The sequence below is a fragment of the Corvus kubaryi genome, unplaced genomic scaffold, assembly GCF_017639235.1.
Source record: "Corvus kubaryi isolate FWS band 111438036 unplaced genomic scaffold, C.kubaryi_AGA036_p1.0 74, whole genome shotgun sequence".
Taxonomy (NCBI): domain Eukaryota; kingdom Metazoa; phylum Chordata; class Aves; order Passeriformes; family Corvidae; genus Corvus; species Corvus kubaryi.
The window spans coordinates 12,290,749-12,312,290 of NW_024582061.1; the positions used below are offsets into that span (position 1 = coordinate 12,290,749).

At 43.7% G+C, this 21,542-nt stretch overlaps 2 protein-coding genes across 6 annotated transcripts in view; one reads left to right on the plus strand and one right to left on the minus strand.

Moving 5' to 3' along the window:
- Positions 1-20,432, plus strand: part of CHST11 (carbohydrate sulfotransferase 11) — a 181,245-nt gene extending 160,813 nt beyond the window's left edge. For both annotated transcript variants that reach the window (XM_042050485.1, XM_042050486.1), the window contains one exon: positions 15,547-20,432. In XM_042050485.1, the coding sequence (XP_041906419.1) occupies positions 15,547-16,395 (849 nt within the window). In that variant the 3' untranslated portion in view covers positions 16,396-20,432. The remainder of the gene's footprint in view (positions 1-15,546) is intronic.
- Positions 11,417-21,542, minus strand: part of SLC41A2 (solute carrier family 41 member 2) — a 63,460-nt gene continuing 53,334 nt past the window's right edge. For all 4 annotated transcript variants that reach the window (XR_006020014.1, XR_006020013.1, XR_006020015.1 and 1 more), the window contains one exon: positions 11,417-11,637. Coding sequence is in view for 1 of the 4 variants with exons in the window: in XM_042050482.1 (XP_041906416.1) it covers positions 11,629-11,637 (9 nt within the window). In the remaining 3 variants the exon portion in view is untranslated. The remainder of the gene's footprint in view (positions 11,638-21,542) is intronic.

The following is a 21,542-nucleotide window of genomic DNA, read 5'->3' on the forward strand; positions in this document are numbered from 1 at the left end:
TGTTCCCAGGCAGGCTGTGGTTTTGTTACTATTTGGAGGTTTTTTAATGGATTGCTCAGGCTGCTTGTTTTCCTTCATGTTTTCTTTCACCTTCTCTGCTGTGTTTCTAGTTATTTTTAGTGCCGATGAGTAAGTTGTGGTAGGCTGAAACAGGTAGGCAGAGTTGTAGTACTTCATTTAAGCTGTACCCACTAACCAGCTTATTGATGCTGCTTCTCCAAATCAGGTTGGTTTGGCTTAATACTGTCCACCTATTCCAGATAAACTGTTTTCATCTCACCCTTCTCTTGTCTGCACTGAACCAGTATTTTCAAAACAAACAAAAAAAATTTCTAGCTTTTACTTTTTGCCATGAGCTTTATAGACCAGTGAACTTTATGGTTTGGTTTTTCTTTTCAGTAACATACAGGTTGATTTTCAGGGCTGTGGCAAACTCATGTTATTAAATTTAAAAACAGACCAACACATGCAACCCTTCTATTTTGTACTTCAAGTGATTTCTTTAAATCCCAGTACAACATCTTGGAGTGTTCTGACTGTACGTAACTCTGGTGACTTTCTGTGAGATCTCAGTGGCATTTAAGATAGTAATTTTGATAAACAAAAAGCTATATGTGTTACTGCAGAACATGCTACATATTTCTCAACAGGCAGTGCCAAATGTATGTTACTGATTTCTCACAGACACCAACGTGCTGTGGAAGTTAGACCCAAAGGTGAATCTCAAAATTGTTGTTCAGGGAGGAAATGACAAGGAGGGAAAGATGTAAGCCTAAACCAAGTGCTTTTGAATATCTGTAATCTGCTGATTCCAGCATTCTTTACTGCCACAGTTTCTCAATCTGAATCTTGAGTCTCTGATTTAATCCATTTACTTAACCTGTCTTCTAGAAACTTCAGGGAGGACAAATATTTGGAGATATATATCTTGTTCTGCAGTTCTCCCAGAGAACCAGGGCTGAAGAATAAACCCCATTTCCCCTCTTAAGAAAAAGGCAAGATGACAGAAAATTGGAAGTTCTGGTAGCATTAGGTCTTGAACCCGTCAGTTGCACTTGGACAGAGAAGAGGTGTGGGAAGAGGACAAGGTTCAGCTTGTGAAGATGGTAGAAGAATGCAGCAACACTGGACTGGTTCTTTGTGGCTGGCTTCTCACATCTGGAAAGTGGGGATGATGCTTTAAAGTTTGCAGATTGAAAAAATATCAGATAAGTACTGAGTGTTGTTTTTATCCCAGACCTCAATCTGCAATAGTGGCTCGATGCCGCTTCAGGAGGAGTTATCCATCCTGCCAGCACCTGGAGATCCCTCTGCAGTTTGTCTTAGCTTTATTTGGGAATAAGCATTTATTCCCATTGAATATGCATCTGTTGCCTTCAGTCCCTGATGAGGCTGGTCATAGCTAAAATATTCCCATGTTTTAGTGGACTCGGGTCTGCTCCACTGCCTCCCCATAGGGAGCTGAGCAATCTCAGAGTACTTCCAAAAAGCTGTACTTTGAGGCTGCAGTTGAGCCCCTGAGATTTACTGGTCTCAGCTGATCCACAAAAACTAAGTGGGGAGCGGAGGATGGGAGGGGCCCAATCCTGTCTGCAATGGGTGAAAATGGAACAAAAAATATTGTTAGACTGATGTGCAGGCTCTTCATAGCTTTGCTGGCTGTTGAGCAGTTCAGGTTTTCTCAGTTAATCTCAGCAAGTGTTTTCTTCTCCTGGAAATAGTCTGAGTGAACCAGCAGTTTGTCCCTGCTCAGGTGGTCCTTCTCTCTCCAGAGCTGCAGACAAGAGGACATGAATCATGAAAAGCAAAACAGGAGCAGATGTTCTGCATCAGGTTTAAAGCAACAGTGTATGGTAGCTGCTTTATCTCGGTCTCTTAAGAATACATGTGTTTTGGAGCAGCCTTCTACTCATCCTGTTTAACATTCATGTCTTCCTTTGGAAATGTTTGCATCTCCCCACTCTTCTCCCAGCCCTCCCCTGGGTTTGAAAGTTCAACTTGAGCTTCAGTGGTGTTGAGGGCAGCTCGCAAAAGGGGCTGTTAAATAAAGAGCAGTTGAGGAGAGAGAGGGAAGAGCAGGGAGAGGCACAAGTGCAAAAGAAGCTCAGGCAGGAGGAAGAGTTAAGGCTAACCTTAAAATAACTGGGATTACCTTAGACCCTGTATTGCATTAACCAGGGCTGACTGAACACAGTGGTGTTAATAAGGTGAGTTAAGGGGCCATAACCACTTCTGAAGGGCACTGGAAAGAGGGACTGAAGTTGTGGGCTTGGACTTGCAGGTGCATAAAGAGAGGCGGTGGAGAGCTGGAATGAGAGTGCCTGGGAAAGCAGAATAAATTGAGTGAAATTACAGTTTGTTCCTGGAAGCAGTGGCTCCCATGTACTGCTTTCCCCTGTGAACAAAGTTTATTTTTAAACAAACAAAGTCAGAGATAAAGTTAGGTCATGAAGCAGGAAGCGAATGTCTCTAGAAACAGTAGGAGACGTTGGAAAGAGGCTTTGTGAGACTTCCCTGCTCGTGCTAGCTGGGATGCATATCAGTTGGAAGATACCCATGGGATGGATTGCAGGAATGGACACAGAGTTGCAGACACCAGATCAAAAGTGTTTAAGCGTGGTCCTTACAAATGGGCCTTCGTGCAGTGACCTGCTCCAGCTAGGATCAACCATCAGAAGGGATTTAGAAACAACAGGATAAGCAGACTTTCACAAAATCAGTTTTATATTTGAAATGCAAAACAAAGAGGGTTGAAAGCAGTTGGATGTCATTGTTAATCCCTAGGTCAGCTATGCTGATATATCTCATAAAAGGCTACGTTCAAAGAGCAAAATCCACTGTTAATTATCAGCGTGTTTGTGGAGGCATTTGTGCCATGGAAGCACCTCCATGAGCTGAAGGGCACGGAGCACTTGGCAGCTCTCCCTGCCTTGAGAAGACAGGTCCTGAAGCAGGCAATGCTGCGGAGTGGAGGAGAAACCTTTAACTCTTCATTCATGGATCCAGTGGGTGGAAGCTCCTGCAGAGACAGTCTAAAATGACAGCTCTCTTAGCAAGAAACTGTAATTTAGGTTTACTTCTTCTGTCAGGAATATCAGCTCTTCCTGCATTGTGTGAATTTGTCACTTTTCCCTGCTCCTAAGTCCATGTCACTTGGCAGCTCTGGAGAAGGACAGCCTCTATTCAATAAGCCTGGACATCATCAACTGCCGGTGCTTCTCAGGAGCCATCGGACATCTCTTGACTGAAATCATCAGGGAGGTGGCAGTAGTTCCAGGTACTGACTGAGTGGGCTCCATGGATGCTTCTCACATCACCCTGCTAAGGAAGATCAGCAGTAGTGTGTGTTTTCCCTCCACTGAATTTTTTCAGTCCCACCTGCTTACACATGAGAATGTGTTTCAGTGCTTCAGTACAGCCTGGGAGCACGCATGAGCCCTGGTCTGTGACCCACATAAATGTGTGTACCATCTCGGTGCTTACTGCTTGGATGTGGGTAGGGATGCATATACACGTATCCATATGTATGTATAAAGAGAGATGTATGCTTTCCTGCCCAGCTTATTGGCATTATTTCTTAATCAAAGAGAAAATAAGCAGCTTATGAAAGCAAAAGTCCTGGGAACTGTAACAGCCTGGTAAGGGTGGGCAAGCAGAAGTCAGTGGTAGCTGGGCTGTTGCTGGCCAAGCAATCAGCTCCCCCATAAGCACATTCCCAAGGCTGCAGTAACAACAAGCAGCACAGTGAGTGTAAACTGCCAGGCTCTGTGTTCTGCCTGAGCTGAGGGGAAGCTGCCCCTGTGAGCAGCTCCAGGCCAAGCGCTCCCTCTGCCACACGAGGAGCCCCGTGGAGGTGGAACAGGCCGGCCCTGTGTGCGGGACAGAGCCACCCTGTTCCCCATGGCACAGTAGTGGGCACGTTTCCATGGAGCACACGGGCGCTTTGCCATGGAGCACACACTCCTGGCTCTCCGAGCCCTGCAGCTGAATGCCTCGACTCACTCCTGGCTGTCAGGCCATGTCCCTCGGGCTGCGGGTTGGCACCTCTCTGCCTTGCCTCGCTGCTCAGGGAGAAGGGAGATCTTCCCGATCTTTCCATGCCCTCCAGGCTTGCCAAGGCCACGAGTGCCTGCCCGGTGCTGCAGGCATGTTAGCTCAGGGACAGCGGGGAGCTGCTTCAGGGGGCTCTGCATGCAGAGCAAGAGCTAGCTGGAAATTTAGTCCTGGAGCTCTGTTTTCTTCCGATCTTTGCTGGCATGCTCTAGCTGCAGGTGGGATAAGGCGGCTGAGAAGGGTGCAAGAGCACGGAAGAGGGAGCCAGCCCTTTCAGCAGATAGAGAGGGAACTGATGAGAGGCTGGCATGCCTTCAGCATCTGTGAAAGGAGCAGAGAGCAAGGAGACAGTGCTTGGCTGCAGCCAGAGAAGGATCCCAAAAGCCTGAGCTCAGAGGGGCCTTTTCTGCTCATTTTCTTTGGGAAGTTTAAAAAAGAATGAGCATTAAAAAAAAAAAGGGAAAAGAAGATGATGTGCAATTTCTTTCAGGCTGTAGTTGAGGTAACAGTTTGAAAAAAAGAGCTGCCATTTAAAGAGATACTAAGAATCTGTTCTTCTATTGCAAAGCAACATTTAGTATGCAGTCCCTAAATGGATCTGTTATTAGATGAGACAGAGAACCCTTAGAAATCACAGTAAACACAGCTGTAGAGATGAGGAAAAATGAATGAGGCATCATGCTAATATTTGTACCTTCCAGTTGTCTTGAATGGCTGACGAAAGGGACTTTTAACATTGTCCTCATGCTCTGACATAAGAAGAATTAATGTAGCAAGTCAGATGCTTGAAAATGCAACCAAGTCACCCCAGGCTTGTCAGGATTTAAAGGAGATTACCTAGGTGTATTTTCTGCTCTTTTTTTGCTGTGCTGAGGACGTAGAGGAATCCAAGAGGACTGGAAGTTTCCATCAAGGGCCTGGTGGTCGGATCCACAGAATGTTGGATGTTGTCTGTGCGGAGCTGGCACAGTGGATGGAGCAAGCTGGCATCTGGGAAGAGGTGTCGGTGGCCAACAGGGAAAGCAGCCTTATGCATACATTCTTTGCTTCCCAGAGAAGCCTGTGGTGGAATCACTTGTGGTTGGCTACTGGCAGTGGGTTTGTTTTGGTGCACAAGGACTGAAACAGCAGGGGGTTTTAACAAAAACAAAATATTGAAAAAGCAAGTTATTTTCTCTCCTGTGTCATGGTTCATCTTCTGTCTTTTGTCCTGGTCCCTCTTTGGGCCCAATCCTGACAGGATCATAGTTGGGCTAAAGGACTACTTACTGCTGGCTGGCTTGGGACCGAGCATCCCTCGGGGTTGGAGTCACTGGTGTTTATGTCAATAAAGAATAAATCAGACCTAGGAAGCTATTGATGAAACAGGCTTTCCATGTTAACCCAGAATCTTATTTCTGTGCTACATTCTGCAGCAGGAAGGTTTCCTGGGAAGCATGTTGTAATTAAGATTAAAAATGAATGCTAGCATTTTAGTATAAGAGGCCTTTTGTCTTTTCAAGCAGGAAGTCATCTAATTCTTTTTGTAGAGCAGCAGAAAGGTGAAAAGTTTCCGGTTAACTGTAATTAAGGCCATGGAGAATGAGCAACCCTGGTTAGTCACCTTCTGTGAGCATTAGTGAGCAGCACAGCCAAACGTGCCAGAAAAAGTTACCTTAGAACAGCAATGTTTAGTCTGAGCAAAATATAACCTTACCAAGGGGAAGTAAAATAAATTCAATGTTAAATTGTAATAGTTTAGTCAAGGAGAAGAAAATCATTACCCAAAGGATTTAGGTATTTTGCCAGTCTGTGTCAGGATGAATTCATCTAGACCATTACAAGAAAAGAGAGTCATATTGAGACAGGAGATGAAATCTGTTCTTGTTTCTGACGCTGGCCTGCTGGGAGGCTGAGATTAGCTCTCTCTTCCCTTTCTCCTCTGGACCTTGGCACCATCCAGTTAGACAGAAGCAAGGCTCACAGGGCAGAGCTTACAGCAGGGTTATACTTAGCAGGCATCAGCACTCCTTCTTCCAGCCTCTTACCTTAAAAATAACAGCATGGCATTTCTTGGTGGGGGCCTGAACCTGCATCCCTGACCCACAGGAGCTAAGTTCACCTGACCTGCTCAGAGATACTGGAAGGGACATCCCACAGTGTCCCATTCCAACCAAATGCCTGCTCAGGTTAGGGAACAGGGACTCAACACACTAAACACATAATTGCGGGGCTCCCTTCTCCTTGAGGGGGTTGCTAAAGCCTATGAATTATATGTAAGGAAACCAGCTATGCAGCAACTCTCTCCTGCTTCTCCTATTTGGGTTTCAAAAGCTCTGGAGCAATATTGGTGTGTTGCACACTGAGTTAAAAATTGGAAACATATTACCCTGATTTAGCATGGGACTGAGTAAATTGTATTCACTTAAAATAGCAGATATCCTGCTGAGAAGGAAATAAGTATTTCTACTCGACTGTGTGACACCTAAGCTGCAACCCAGAGGTACAGGAGGAGGATTTGTGTTACTGAGAAATCCATAAACGTTGGCTTCCAGGTCAGAGCTGCTGGGGGGAGCAGGGCACATGTGTCCCAGGCAACTCCAGGCATTCAGACCTGCTGCATCACCTCCCCACGTCCTGTGCAGGGTTTCACACGGTTTCTGTCTGGAGCTCCTGGCTGGTCTCTGCCCACCCTGGAGTTTGACAGTGTTGCCTTTTCCTCAGGGAGGTTTCATTCACAGCACCAACCGGCCCCTGCCTCTATGGCAGTGTTTGCTGAAAGCCTTGCTCCTGGAGCGTGTGAAATACCAAGGCTTGTGACAGCAAGCTTAGCTTACAGAAGCCACCATCCCAGGTCTGCAAAGCTTGAAGGACCTGCAAGACAACACCTGCCTGTGTGGTGGGATTATTTGAGTCCCTCTCCCTTCTTGGGCAGGTGGATGTTCCCAAAGCTGGACATTCCTCATTCTGTTTCAGCACACCCATATCTTACCTTTCTCTTTGGATTTATCCTGTATCTGAGTCTCTCTTGTTTAGCTCTATTACTACTTGTCCTAACCAGACTGGGTCCAAATTATTCCTTTTCTTCCTTGTGGAATTTCTTCTGTATTTTTGTATTTACGAATCTATCCTGTTTCCCCACTCCACCCAGTTTATCTCACCCCTGCAACCACAACGCCTTGCAACAGAGAAACAAATGTCAGTTTTTCCATTGTCTCCTAGATGCCAGCTATGCTTAAATGTAGTTTCTTACTCTGTTTTTTAAGGGCTACTCCCATCTCCACCCTGGCTGACTCCGTGCATCCCCAGCCCAGTGCTCCTCCTAGTGCATCATTTGCAGATGTCCATGGTATGCCTTTTCCTAACCAATTCTCAAGCCTTTCCTTGAAAATCATATCTACAGCTCCCACAGTAAAGATGTCATAGCAGAGTGCAGCAGCTACAGGTCACTTGCTTGGCTTCAAGCTTCCCAAGCCATGTGCTTGTCCCCAAGTTTGGGTTGTCCCCAGTTTATGTTTCATCTATGCCTCGACTGTAACCTGGCAGTTGTGAGATAAAAAGTGGAAGCCTCTTTGACCCTGTCTGCAGTCCCTGGTGACTTGGAGACGGTTCTGCAAGCCTGGCTCTTTGCCAAGCACCTGTGGGCAACAGTAGTGTATCCTTGGGAAAGGAGGGTTAGAAGGACAGTGGTTGTGTCCCTGCATGTTACAGGTTCCATGCACAGGCAGAGAGCACGAGCTCAGCCCCAGCCATCAGACATGCACACGTCTGTCCATGTGTGTGTGTCAGAGGGGAAAGGACAGAGAGTTTTCCTTTTAAAATTAAATTCATACGATAGCCAGGCCTTTCAGCTTTTTAATGCAAACAGTGATTTATCACTGCACTTAAAGAACGAGCCAGGAGCAAAGAGATTCATCACATGCTGTCCTTTCATGTCAGAGCGGCAGCAGGTGCCTGTGGCAGCAGCGCAGAGAGGTTGGGTCCCAGCACAGAGCCTCTGCCGTGGGAAGGCAGCACAGCTCCATCACCCTCACCCCACCATGGCTGCTGAGGTCCCAGCCTGGGGTTTCATCCATTTCTTCTTGCTGTGAGAGAGAAAAAAAAAAAAGGATTGACCATCTGTTCCCCTTCTCCTTCTTCCTTTCTTTGGCTGCTGGAAAGACAGTGCAAAGTGTACACGCAACATGAAGCTTGACACTCATCTTCTATAAATTAAATCCCAATAAACCCACCAACATGAAGATTGCTTGCTTTAAGCGTTCCCAGCTCAAGGCTTCTCCAGCCTTCCTGAAGGTTTCTTACCTCTTGCATGTATTGCACTTAAACTCAGTCACTTCAGTTTTGCCTGCCCTGTGTTTGTAATATTCCCTCAGAGCTTCAGAACAGCAACATGCATAGCAGCACATCCTTCACCCTCAATGTGCCCAGGCCATAGGTCTTTCTGCTTGATCTTCCTGGGGACTTCCAACTTTTCCCTCTCCTTGTTCCGAGGAGACACTTTACTTTATAAGATGCTTACATTTATCCTATTATCCCCAAACCCTGTGTGTGGTATGAGTCCTGATACAAATAGTTCCTAGCATGGAGAATGAGAATGGACAGGCTTCCAAAGATTTTTGGGATTATACAGGAGAAGGTGGCATTGAAAGGGAGCTGGCTCTTTTCTTCCTGGATCCGTATCTTGTTGTGTAACAATATGTCTTGTTTTAGCCTGATTAAAAAGCTGGTTTTTATGTACAGCTGGTGTCATTTGGTGTCAGTCTCTGATTTTTCAAGATTTTGCATCATTTAGCCTCTCTGTGGTATTTTACTTTCTCTCCAAGATGAAAAGGTCAGTACCTACTGAGCTAGTTGTGAATTTTTCCCAGGAAAGTATCAGCATCTGTGGCTGCATTTGTGTCTGTTGCTAGATTTTGACTGGTCCAGTGTTGTTTTTTTCCAGCACCCAACTAGTACTTGTCTAGTACCTGGATAAAGAAGAGTGAGTGCCAAAGTCAATGCAGGTTTGAGGGGTGTCATTAATCAAATCAGTGTAGTCCCTACAGTAATGCAACTGCTGAGTTATCTCACCCTTCTCTGCTGTACCCTTCTCTGAGTGCACAGACACACACAGAGAAAGTTGGGGATAGGCACAGGAAGAAGGAGGGAATGTATGAAGCAATTCAGGATGTTTGGCAATAGAGCGTTGGCAGCTACTGTGTATCACCATTTTACTCTCGAGAGCTTTGATTCTTCTTTTCATAGCCCTGGTGCATTCTCTGCAATGGGGACTGAAAATTGTCTGGTTATCTTGGTTTGAAATACCAAGAAATGGGAAAAAATGAATATTTAGCCTAATCTTCTCTATAGGGCAATAAGTTCAATGTATGAAATGGAGAAAAGAGGACAGCTTTGTAATATTTCAAGAGTTTCCTTCAGAGGATATAACTTGCTTCTAAAATGTTCTCACTTAGTAAAAATGCTCCTAAGTTAATATTAGCTGTATCTTCTATTATCCAGCCACTCTGTAGAGACATTTTCATAGCAAATTCATATTCCAGTTTGTCTGTCCACAAGTTGTCAGGGAAGATGTAAAGCATTTCCATCTCCAGTACACACAATGTACTTTCTCTCGACAAATATTAATTGAGTTTTGGTGTGCTTCTCATTTGAGTGCTTGAAGTTTTTGAAAAAATTAAGTCAAAAATAATATGCTATGAAATGTGAAATAAATCAAAGTCTGAAAAGCTGCAAAGCTATTGCTTTTTTAAAAATTGTTGCAGTTCAGGTCAGTTGAATAAAACGCCTTTATTGAAAACGCGATTGTTCTTTTAGATACAGTGTTTTGATTCACATAGCTACAATTATCTGACTGTCATCTGTAGAAATCTGCACAGAGTAATAATTATTTGTGATGATTTGAGAAATGCTTGGACTGTCAAGTATGAAAAATTGCTAGTTCCCCATTATTGTCTAGTGCTGAACATTTTTAAAAATACAATCTAGAACTTGGTGTATAGCACATATATACACTAAGCAGGGTAGTTATGGGTGCAAATTGTAAAAGCCAAGTCTTAAAATAGTCTAAACCATGCTTGTAACTTCAAGGCTCTCCATCAAGGTTGCAAGAATCTTATTCACACCTTTCATGTGAAAACAGGATTGGAAACATGCTTGCATGTAACCTCATGCTCAAAAAACCCCCACCCTTTTAGCATCTGGGAAAACAAAAGGAACACTGAAAAACATTTTGTATATTGAGTAACAAACACCTCCTAGGACTCATGGTGTAACTGGGGGGCTGGGGGAAGGAGAGCTGATAATTGAGATTTCAGACAACTGAAAGGCTCTCTCGATGTCACAAAACCAGGACCATTAGTGCCACCTATAGTTAGTCTGTCTGACACTTCTCACTTTAAGACCTTTCTTTCTGTGGATTCTGAGGCTGCTGCACACACCCCTTCTGAACAAATACTATTAAGAAGAATTCGGTGGAGATGAGCTCTGATTTTAACAGTGCTGGATAGAGACAGCTGGGTGTTAGCTGGTTTTTAGTCGATGGACCACAGATGAGGGGAACTCTGCAGCAACTTGCACAGTTCTAGCATAGGACACAAACCAAACCTCCAAACACAAAGGTAACTGAAGAATTAAAGGCAGATGCAAAGTCTTTGTTAATGCAAAATTGAAGAGAAAAACCAATTTAGCAAGGAAAGGGACTGCAAACCCCGTTCACAATATTCATCTTCATTATTCCACTCTAAACTGATTTGGATAATTTTAGCCTTCAGTCTGCCATGATCAAATGTCATGTGAGCAGTCCCAGCAGAGGCTGGTTGTGAGCCTGGTTGCAGTAATATAGAACTAGCTGCAGGCAGTGCAAGAGAAATAAACAAAACCCTGCCTGGTAAATGTGGTGGCTACTTCTTTCCATGATAATTTTCTATAGTGAGGCAGAATTTAATTAATGGGCTTTTTGAGTGACACTTCAGTATTTCCATCCTTTTGTTAAAAAACTGCTTTCAGTGCAGGTACCTGTGAATTGAATTGATCTCTGTACCTAGTTTTCAGCATACTACTGTATTCAGGAAAAAAAATAATTAAAAATTCCTTGTGTTTAAATCTGTACTTGCTGCTTGGCCATCAAGCTTGGAAAGGTCTTCAAAGATTACTTTATCCTGCTGTGCCTAAGTAACCAGAAGGAAATACCTCCCATCTCATTACTCTGGTTTACCTTGAATAACCTTTGCCTGTAATGAGTTGATGACTGCCAGTTGGTCAGCATATGCATTTCTGGTCAGTATGTTCTCTAGTGCTCTCCACAAAAAGCCCTCCTGCCCCGCCCTGCACACACACCCCCACCTTCCGCTGAACAGAAGAATCCACATGAGCGGAGTGTGCTGGACTTGCCTCCCTTGCTGTTACTTTGGGACTGATGGAGATGAGAAGCTTCTGGGATCAGAGTGTCCCCAGACTACTTTTTTCTTTTCCTTCTTTTAATGCCACTGAGCTTGGAAGTCTCCCGCTGCTCATGTCACTTCACTGTTCAACTTGGTTGCTGCATCAGAAAAGGAAGGACAGCTTTGATCTTGACATGCTCTTTTTCTCTGTTCCCCTTTACAACTTCTGTAGGAAAACAAAAACATGATTAAGTGCATCTGTGGTGTCAGTCCTGTCAGGGAAGAACAGCTGCTTTTATCAGATGTCTTCCCAAAACCTTTAATGCCCTGATGAAGTCCAAGTCGAACAGTCAGAGGACAGACCTGAGCATTGGCTTTATCACCATCCCCACACTGCTCTCAGTGCTTAAAATCTGCACACAGGCTTAAAAGAGTCCTCTCCCAAAGCGGATTTACACCATTACTTATTGTGGTTTCTAGAACTGAGGGAGCAGCAGGGACCTCTGGTAATGACCACAGACACAGCCATCAGTGTCCAGGCAGCAGCTGCACACTCACAACTCTGCTGTAGCCACATCTGTAACAGCTTTGGAGGAGGACAGTCCATGACCCTAACTGTTAGTCTTGCCCTTCACCATCCATGAGTTTAAAGATTTCTATCCCTTGGATCTTCTCTCTGGCTGCTTAAATTTGTGGGGTCTATTTTCCTCATTAGCTGTGAGCACATTTGCATTTTTACTCTGGCCAAGTGGACCTCTAGTTTAAACAAATGTACTTCCAGTCTCATTTAAACTTTCTGCTTCCCCAGTTCCCCTCACCAGCTTCAGGACTGAAATTATGTGGCTTAAAAGCCTTGCCTGTAACTTAGAATGAAAAGGAACCATATTATCATCAGCTAACTCACTGCTAATGCATAGTTTCAAAATACTAAATTGAAAATGCTGTTATGATTACCTTCCATGGTGCTGTAGACTCTAGGGGCCACAGAGCATGTCCTCTGTGCAAAGGAGAGTTTGGTGGTTCTTTCAGGATTCCATTAAAGGTGCCTTACCTGACCTTTCACTAGAGCAGGGTGAATGTGGCCTTCCTATCAGCCACTCCTTCAGCGAGAGGGCTGTTCCCATCAAACCTTGAGGAGAGCCAGCAGGACTCTTTGTGTCTCTGGGGGAAGCAGGTAGGTCAGCTCTAACACACCAGGTGCATCAGGTGTGTTAGTCAGCTGCAGTAGAAATGGGCTTTGACACAGTTGGCATTGTTCTAAGACAGTCACAAAATTGGCCATTTTTCTTTTTTTTTTTTTTTTTTGTTAGTAAACTGAAGTCAGTAGGACAAAATAAAAAGGAAGTTGAGCTTTCTATTTCCTACATGGCCCTTCATCCATCAGCCATACCAGATGGTGTTGTGTTTGATGGGAACAAGACAATCCCCTTTTACTCTTGCATTGCTATTTAATACGTGTTCTGTGTACCCCCAGGCAAGCCAGAGCACATGCACAGCTCACCCTGGGGTGCTGCTTAGTAAATGTATACTTAGTAAATGTAGCTCACCAAACTTTTATGCCATTTCTTCATATTTTTTTCCATGTTAAAAAGAGCGAGAGGAAAGTACCACTTGAAAATGTACAAGTGTAATCTTCTAAATGAATTTAATGTAGTACAGTCTCATTTGCAATTGCAAATACTAAGGCTGCATTTTCCCCCTTACTCTAAATGTCTGAAAATCTCATTAATGTTAATGTATGGGGGAGAAGTGCTTAGCCTATTGATGGAGGAATGAAATCAGGAGCAAAGCACAGCTCTACAAAGATTCATCTGCAGATTAAGGTCTGAAGTAACCATTAGATTATCAAATCTGACCTTCTATCTAATACAGACCATAGATTCTCATCCACTTAATTCTGTATTTATCCTAAGAACAGCACCAGAAAATCAAATACAGTGCATTAACATATTATAATGTAGCAATATATTCAGGCATTTCTCTTTTTTTTAACTCTAAAACCAGAGGCAAACAGCACCACTGTGCTATATGATTTTTGATGAAGATCTTCAGAAAGAGAGAGATTTCAGCTTTTTATCTGCTGCAAAGGAGAATTTGTATGTCTGTGTGTTTGCATTGGGTTTTGTTTAGTTCTTTGAAGATTATTCACTGGTAACTCTAACCAGTATAGAGCTGGTTGAGAACTATGACTTCTGTTTTGCTCTGAGGACATCATAAATGGAAATAGGGACTTTTCATTTTTTTTTAACAGAAAAAGTAATTTCCTTGAAAAATCTGTGTGGGCCTTGACAACTGCTTTCTAACATCTTATTTGGAAACTCCCCACCAGTCAGTTTTCCTAGAAAGCACGAAGCACATTTCTCATCTGGCTTCTCATCTCTGACTATAACATAAAACTGCCCTTGAAGTGCACCTGGGAGTTATCCAGGGGGATACCACCCACACACAAAAGACAAGACAAGCTGTCTAAAAGAGCTGCACTGGACTACTGCACATTTTAACCACTAGCCTGCATTTTACTGAACAGAGGGGCAAAAGAGATGAGGAAAGTATCAGGGAATTCAGAGGAGAAGTGGTGGGTGGCACTGTGCAAAACACAGAGGTCCCAGGCTTGGCACATATACACTCTCTTGAAGGAAAAGTCTTCCTGCCCAAAACGGAGCTGCACCAGCCCCTTGGTGTCGCTTATCCCCTGAAAACATTTCTCTGCAGCCCACCACAGCCCAGACAGAGGGAGAGTTACGTGCTGCAAAAGCTTTTGCTGTCCCTTGGGTGGGTGAAACTTGGGCTCTTAGGGCTCATCTGCAACAATGCAATTTCTATTTCCTTTCTCTCCAAAGCTGAGAAATCCTGCGAGTGGCTTGGTCCCATCTTGGAGTTTCATTTGGGTTTTGACTCTAAAGTTTATTTGGATCCTTTTCTTTGAGTTTTGTTGGGTTTTTAAAAGACGAATCATGGCTAAGTACTGCTATTGAAAGCAGAGATTTAAACCCATGATTGCAGGAACTGGAGGTTCAGTATGAATTCCCGAGATGATGCAAAACCATTTGCCAAGGACAAAGGATTTTGCCTGGCATATACTGGTTTTGTCTGGTATACTGGCAGGCAGGAAGACCCCTATAACCAAAGGAACACACATAGCAGGTGTATAAAGTCTACATTGCCTCAAATACTTCTTTTCAGTGTCCTGTGATTCATGTTAATTTAACAAGAAGGTACTAGATAAATACTTCTGAAAGACTCAGCATACAAGAAGGAATCTCAGACCTCCTTGCCTATCAAATAGGAAGGTCAATACTTGCCTTAATTCTTGTCTTTGAGGCTAAATTAATTATTGAGCATAAGGCTCTTTGAAATTCACAGGTAAATGGTGTTAAATAAATGTAAATAACATGACTAAAATCTTCCCACTGTTGCTTTGATGCAGTGTATTCTCAATATGTAATAAGGTATTTGTAGCAGTGAGGATAGGGGCTGCACAGCAAAACCACCCTGAATAACAAACACAGGAGCCCTGCACTGGCATGGTTATCATATCTGAATGAATTTTCCTCTTGGAGAATATCAGGAATATCCATGGGCTTCATTTATTCTGGTCATAGCCATATAAGCCATATTCAAGGTCATAGCTAAGAAACATGACTATTAAATTTTCTAACGTAAAAGACACCAGTAAGAAGAACACACACAGTTTCCATTTTGTCAAATTTTCCAGCTCTGGTGTCTTCCTACCCCATCTCAGCAGCAAAAGGTCTAGCACTGCTGTAGCTGTGGATTGGACTGCAGAGTGGAGGCAAGATTTGTTTTCCAGGCCTAAGCAAAGCAGTGACCACATCTCAGGATGAGGGTTCTGTAAATACACTTGCCACCATGCTGTGTGAGCACCTGCGCTGCTTCGTGCTGTCTTCAAAGCAAAGCTCTGGATGCTGTGTGAACAGCATTTAATCAGTGTGTATCAAGAAGTTTGGAGACAAAAAGAGTTTATCTTCTAGAATAGTAACAGTTGTACTCAGCCACATAATGAATTATTCCATGCAGGGGAAGATCTGCTTTTCTATGAACTTGTATAATACGCAAAAGAGGCAGTTGGAGTTTCCCAGCCCTTGACCTACTGGTGCCTGTGCTTCCTTTGCAGTTGTCCAACACAGCAATTCTTCATCAGATCAGACGAGACCAAGTGACAGACACGTGCCGAGCAAACAGCGTGTCCAGCAGGAAGCGCCGTGTGCTGACACCCAACGATCTCAAGCACCTGGTTGTGGATGAAGATCATGAAATGATCTATTGCTATGTTCCCAAAGTGGCCTGCACAAACTGGAAGAGAGTCATGATGGTTTTGACGGGAAGAGGCAAATACAGCGATCCCATGGAAATCCCGGCCAATGAAGCCCACGTGTCTTCAAACCTGAAGACCCTCAACCAATACAGCATCCCAGAGATCAACCACCGCTTGAAAAACTACATGAAGTTCCTCTTTGTTCGTGAGCCTTTTGAAAGACTGGTGTCAGCCTACAGGAACAAGTTCACCCAGAAGTACAACACTTCCTTCCACAAGCGATACGGCACCAAGATCGTGAGGCGCCAGAGGAAAAACGCAACCCAGGAAGCTCTGCGGAAAGGTGATGACGTGAAATTTGAAGAGTTTGTGGCATATCTCATCGACCCACACACCCAAAGAGAAGAGCCCTTCAATGAGCACTGGCAGACTGTATACTCCCTCTGCCACCCTTGCCACATCCACTACGACCTCATAGGAAAGTACGAAACGCTTGAAGAGGATTCGAATTACGTTCTCCAGCTGGCGGGAGTCGGCAACTACCTGAAATTCCCCACCTATGCAAAGTCTACGAGAACTACTGACGAAATGACCACAGAATTCTTCCAGAACATCAGCTCCTTGCACCAAACGCAGCTGTATGAAGTCTACAAACTTGATTTTTTAATGTTTAATTACTCAGTGCCAAGCTACCTGAAATTGGAATGAGGGATGGGTTGGGGGGAAAGAGGGGAGAGAAAGCCTGTTTTATTTAAGATTTTTATTTGTCATAATAAATATGGAGAATGGGTTATTTTGTAAATTAATATTTTCTTTTTTTGAATGATGCTGCGAGCAGCACAGTCAAAATTATTTAAATCAATTGTAAGAAAGGACAGCTCTCTTTGCAGGGTAACGGGATTGTGACGATCTAGCTGTAGAAATGAATAATACTGCTACACTGTTTAAACAAATGTTAATTGTGTTCTGGTGAATTTCATTGATCTTGCATTCCTCCAGTTCTAATTAATGTTATTTATACTTATTTAAAACATTGTCTCTTGGTAGGTTTCACTTCAGCAGCAGAGATAAGATAACATGTGGACAAAAGGAGTCTGGTTTTGTGTTTTTCTTGATTCAGCTTGTTCTGGGTAATAATATTCTTCCATTAGCCATCGACGCAGGTAAATACGGGAATGGTTCTTGGTGCCACATGCTTTGAGAAGAGTGGTGAAAATAAGTTCTTTAGAAAGTGATGTTGCACTCAATACTAGTACAAAATCTATCTTTCTAGGCCTGAAAAGGAAAAGTAACTCAGATTAGGGTAGATTCATGATATCTAAAACCCATGACTGAAAGAAATGCGAATGTATTCCTTAGGGAAGAGAAACCATGAACCTTTTATAAGTCTTAATGAGTTTATGGAGAATATGACCATTCCCATTTGTCTCTTACTTTGAAGCCTCCCAGCCCAAATGAATTGAGGATGGTCCATCAGAAAAGAATCAGCATTCAGAAAGTGACTGTAAGAGACTTTTGAATGCCCAAAGCAATTGTCATTGACTTAATTCATATCCAGGATGGGGCTGTGGGGACCTCCATCCTCTTCAAGTCATGCCTTCCTAATTGATCTTAAGATGGGCAACCAAAACTGGCTCGAGAGACACCAGTCATGGTACGTTGCTATAAGCGATCTGGGCATGCCATTTGAAAAGTCAGGAAGTCATCTTCATGTTGATCGTCTAAGCATGCAAGGCAATTAAAAAGGTCTCATCTTCCTACATGCTGGTTTCATGGCTTTTTCCTAGGGAGAAGAAGAAGCCTTCTTTTTTAGTTGATGCCTAAATGCCATTGACAGGGATTTTTCTAAGTTCCAGTGGGTTAGAAATTAATCTGTCACCTCTAGTGTAAGACCATGACCTTTTTTCTTAAGGGGAATATCTCAGTAGCAGTTGTTTTGTGCTTAACAGCTTTTTGGGATGGCAGATTGTTTTGAGTAAGCAAATACTAATCTATACACAGCAGATAAACAATGAAAAATGGGATTTCAGTGTGGATCTGTTAGCCAGCTAGTGGGAGCAGAATTTCAGGCTTCTCCAGATGTTTGCTTCAGTGGATGCAGGTGAGGTGTATGGCCTGGGAAATGCTCTGTAGGCACTTCAGCGCTCGCAGGCAGCTGATGGGCAAGAGGAGGCAGAGGCTAAACTGAGGCACTTGTGAAAATCCAAAATCCATTTTAAAGTTGATAGCTGGTTAAAAATGGGGCATTTAACTTGCCTGCATGTCAATCTTATGATCAAAACAAACCCTTTCAGAAATGACTGATGATTTAAATAAACTCAGCTGAAGGCAGAGCTGTTTCAACTGTATCAGACCCAGATCCTGAAAAATGTCATATTGTACAGTAGCCAGTAATATCCACTGAATTATATTAGTTTCCAGGACACAGATGTGATTAAAGAAGAAAAACAGTTTGTATTTTATTTGATAAAAATAAGTTGCTGAATAAATCTCATTGAAAAACAAATTAACATAACAAACAGCAACTGAAGCCCTTTCACAATTGGGTTTGGACTCAGGCAGGATTCAGGTCGTTATTTTTTCTATCATACCATACAAATAAATCTCTTATCCATTCTGTAACAGCCACAGTTTTCATAACCCAGAGCACTGGCCCAGTGGCTGGCAAAGGGCTGGCTGGCTGTGGCTGACCCCTCTGAATTCCTGATCCATTGCTGGTTGTTGTTTTACTTTAAAGCACTCATTGAGAGTATGTGGAGCTGTTGCAAGTGCCTCTCATAGTGTGCCCTGGCCTTCTTGTGTTCTAGTTCAATGGTTGTATGCTTGTTAAAAAAAACAACTGTCTGAGGCAGGTTCTCCTTTCCCCCCCCCACAATACTTCCTACAAGCTATTTGTGTGCTAGTTGGGTCTTGCATCCCACAGTGCTCATATTTTGGTCCAATTTCCTTTCCAGTTAGCTGTTAATCCATCCAACAGAATGTGATGTGATTTTTTTTTTTTTTGTTTAAGACAAAAGTTGCTTCAGAAAGTAAATATTTAAAAAAACAGGTTGTGCTTCCCCCTTTTTTTTGTACTTTTCTCTGGCATCATCCCCACATTTTTATGCGTTCTGAAATATTCTCTGTAGTTTCATAGCTTTGGAGACACAAAACCTCTATATGGTAGCTGTGATAGAAAAGCTTTGGGTGAAAAATGTGTACAGGAGATCTGAGGGGTGACCATTGCTCCAGCTGGGATTTTTAGAACAGCTTTGGGTTCGATTACCTAAATTCTGGCTCCCCACGGAGGGTAGCTCTGCAGATGGATGCTCAGCACTGAGAAGGCTTTTATGTGGACTTCAGTGGGTACTTAAAGTCACTTGCTTTTGAAAAACCTTGATTCCAAACTACTACAACCTGGCTATTTAGAGCATTATATCTATTTTGAGGTGCTGTGAATGGGCTGTAGATCTGTGTTTAAAATGAACAGCTGACATGCTGGATTTAGTAGTGTCCTGTGCAGTGAGCAGCAAGCCCTCACCAGCTCAGAGCAGGATGACAAAAGTTAAGGAAAAACCATTTCTTTTGATCTACTGAGTGTGTTATTTTGACTGAGCCAAAAAAAAATCTCTCTTTTCACTGCAGCCACACAGGAAGACGTTCAGGGTTGTTCGTGCTCATCTCAGTGAGCTGGCAGCCACCACCTGCAGTGCGGGGCAGCCAGGGAACCAGGTTGGTTTTACCCTCTAACTCTTTACTGGGTTTCCCAGCTGGAGGAGAAGAGGGGCTGGTCTGCTCCTGAGTTCTGCCTCTCTCCCGGCTTCATGTCTGCTGTGGCCACAAGCTGATCCTGGGAGACAAACAGGCAGCAGTGAGCCACAGTAAAATGTAAAACACAGACATGCCTGTGCAGCTGCAAGGGCCACCCAGGAAGCTGCTGGCGTAGAAGGGTGTGTGTGAATTATGTCGAGTAGTGATGAGCACAGAGAGGACCCAGTGGGGAAATTCCTGCTCCCCACCTTTGTCCCCAGCCCCCTCAAAGCTGCTGGAGCAGTGATCCTCATCTCTGAGCAGCTGATGCCTCCCTGTAATTTGGCAGGGCCAGCGCTGAGCCCAGCAGTGCTGGCAGCTCCGTACTTGGCATGATACCCACAGCTGAGGGGTCATTCCCCCCAAATGGCCCCAAGCACCTTAACCTGGAATGCAGGCTGGATTTGGCCCATCTGAACATGGTGGTGACTCCTGGCTGGTGGGATGTCCCCCCAAACCATGGCTCAGTCCATGCTTCAGCCTCTTCATAAACCACGTCCATTATCACAGAAATGTGCAAACTGCCTGAACCATGCGCTGTGTAAGACAAGTGAAATAAATAATCCACAAGCAGAAGTGCTTTTAGAAGTGAGTTGATCCCAGATGTTTTAGGGTTTCACTGTAGTCTGCTGCACTTTTCAGGTACAAAAAGGGACTGTCCTTACTATTACTCTTGTTACAGAGAGTGTTATTTTCTTACATGCATGCACAATACAATGTGTACGAATAATTTAACATCAATGTGGGGTTGGATTTTTTTTTAACCTATTTGTATGCAGTAGAAGGCTTGTTGTAGAAAAGTATCTCCTCATACTTAAATATACTGTTAATAAAGGAAAAAAGATAAATTATACATTGCCAACACAAGTGTGAACTGCTCATGAATCTTTCCTTAAAAAAGCCATTCAAGCCTGATTATTTTTCTAAGTAAATTCAATTAAATTGAAGAAAGAAAATTCCTCTCTGTGTGCTTTATTTATGGCTCATGCTTTCAGGGCGGGATTTTTGTCTGCACAGCTTTGCTTCCTCACCTGCCTTATTGTATATTGTAGGCAGGACACACTGAAGACTCAAAATTATCTACTCCTGTGGAGCAGGAGAAATCCCTTGATGGGGTGCCTTGGCAGGGCAGCCAGGGGACCAAGCCCAGGCAAGGGGGAACCAGCAGCTGCAGAACTCAACCACAGAGGGAGGGAGGGAGGGAGGGAAGGAGGGAGGGAGCTGGGGGGGGGGCTTTACAAAATTGAAATCACATGCACACAAACCCAGAAACTTCCATTTTTGGGGTAACGGCACAGCTCTTGGGTGCAGAGCTTTAGGGTGATTTCCTTCATTGCTTGTAAGTGGAAAGAAAGCCCAGTGTCTGATACTGCCACAGAGACTGACAAAATTGGATTTGCACCATTGGAAGAAAGCTTGAGGATTTGTCCTTTTGGCAAGGCTCGATTTTTCCATTAAATAATTGCAAATTTACAAAATCCCTTCCTGTTGGTACCCAGCAGCTGCCCTGTGATACCAGCCTCAGGCAGCTGCTGTAGGACAGGAGAGCTGCCAGCAGCAGGGCTGTGTGCAGAGGAGAGGGATGTGGAGCACTGGGGGATGTGAAAAAGTGGCAGGATCCTGCACAACTGAGGTGTCCTCTGACCCAAATAAGAGATTAAGTCCAGCAGAGGTGATGCAAAGTTTGAAGAAAGCTCCCTGTGCAGGCACGAACTCCGACTCCTCCCAACCTTTGTTTGGATGGAAATACATTTCATTCCATTCCACCATAATTACAAAAGAATTAAAAATATGGGGAATAGGAAGGAAAAGAGTAAAAAGTCAAGCAAGTGCAGCCAGCAGCAGAGCAGAAACCAGAGCAGAAACCAGAGCATATGCTTGCCAACCAGCAGCACCATGCCTTTCTCATTCACTGTGTTGCACATCATCACGTACAAGACTCCTGATGCCACACAAAAATATCTTGCTTTTCCAGTTGCACTTTCAACTTTGCCAAAGATTGAACATGTTGAAATATTAGAGTCTGGTTTTATTCCTCAGCGTGCTAAAAGACAACGTATCCAAAT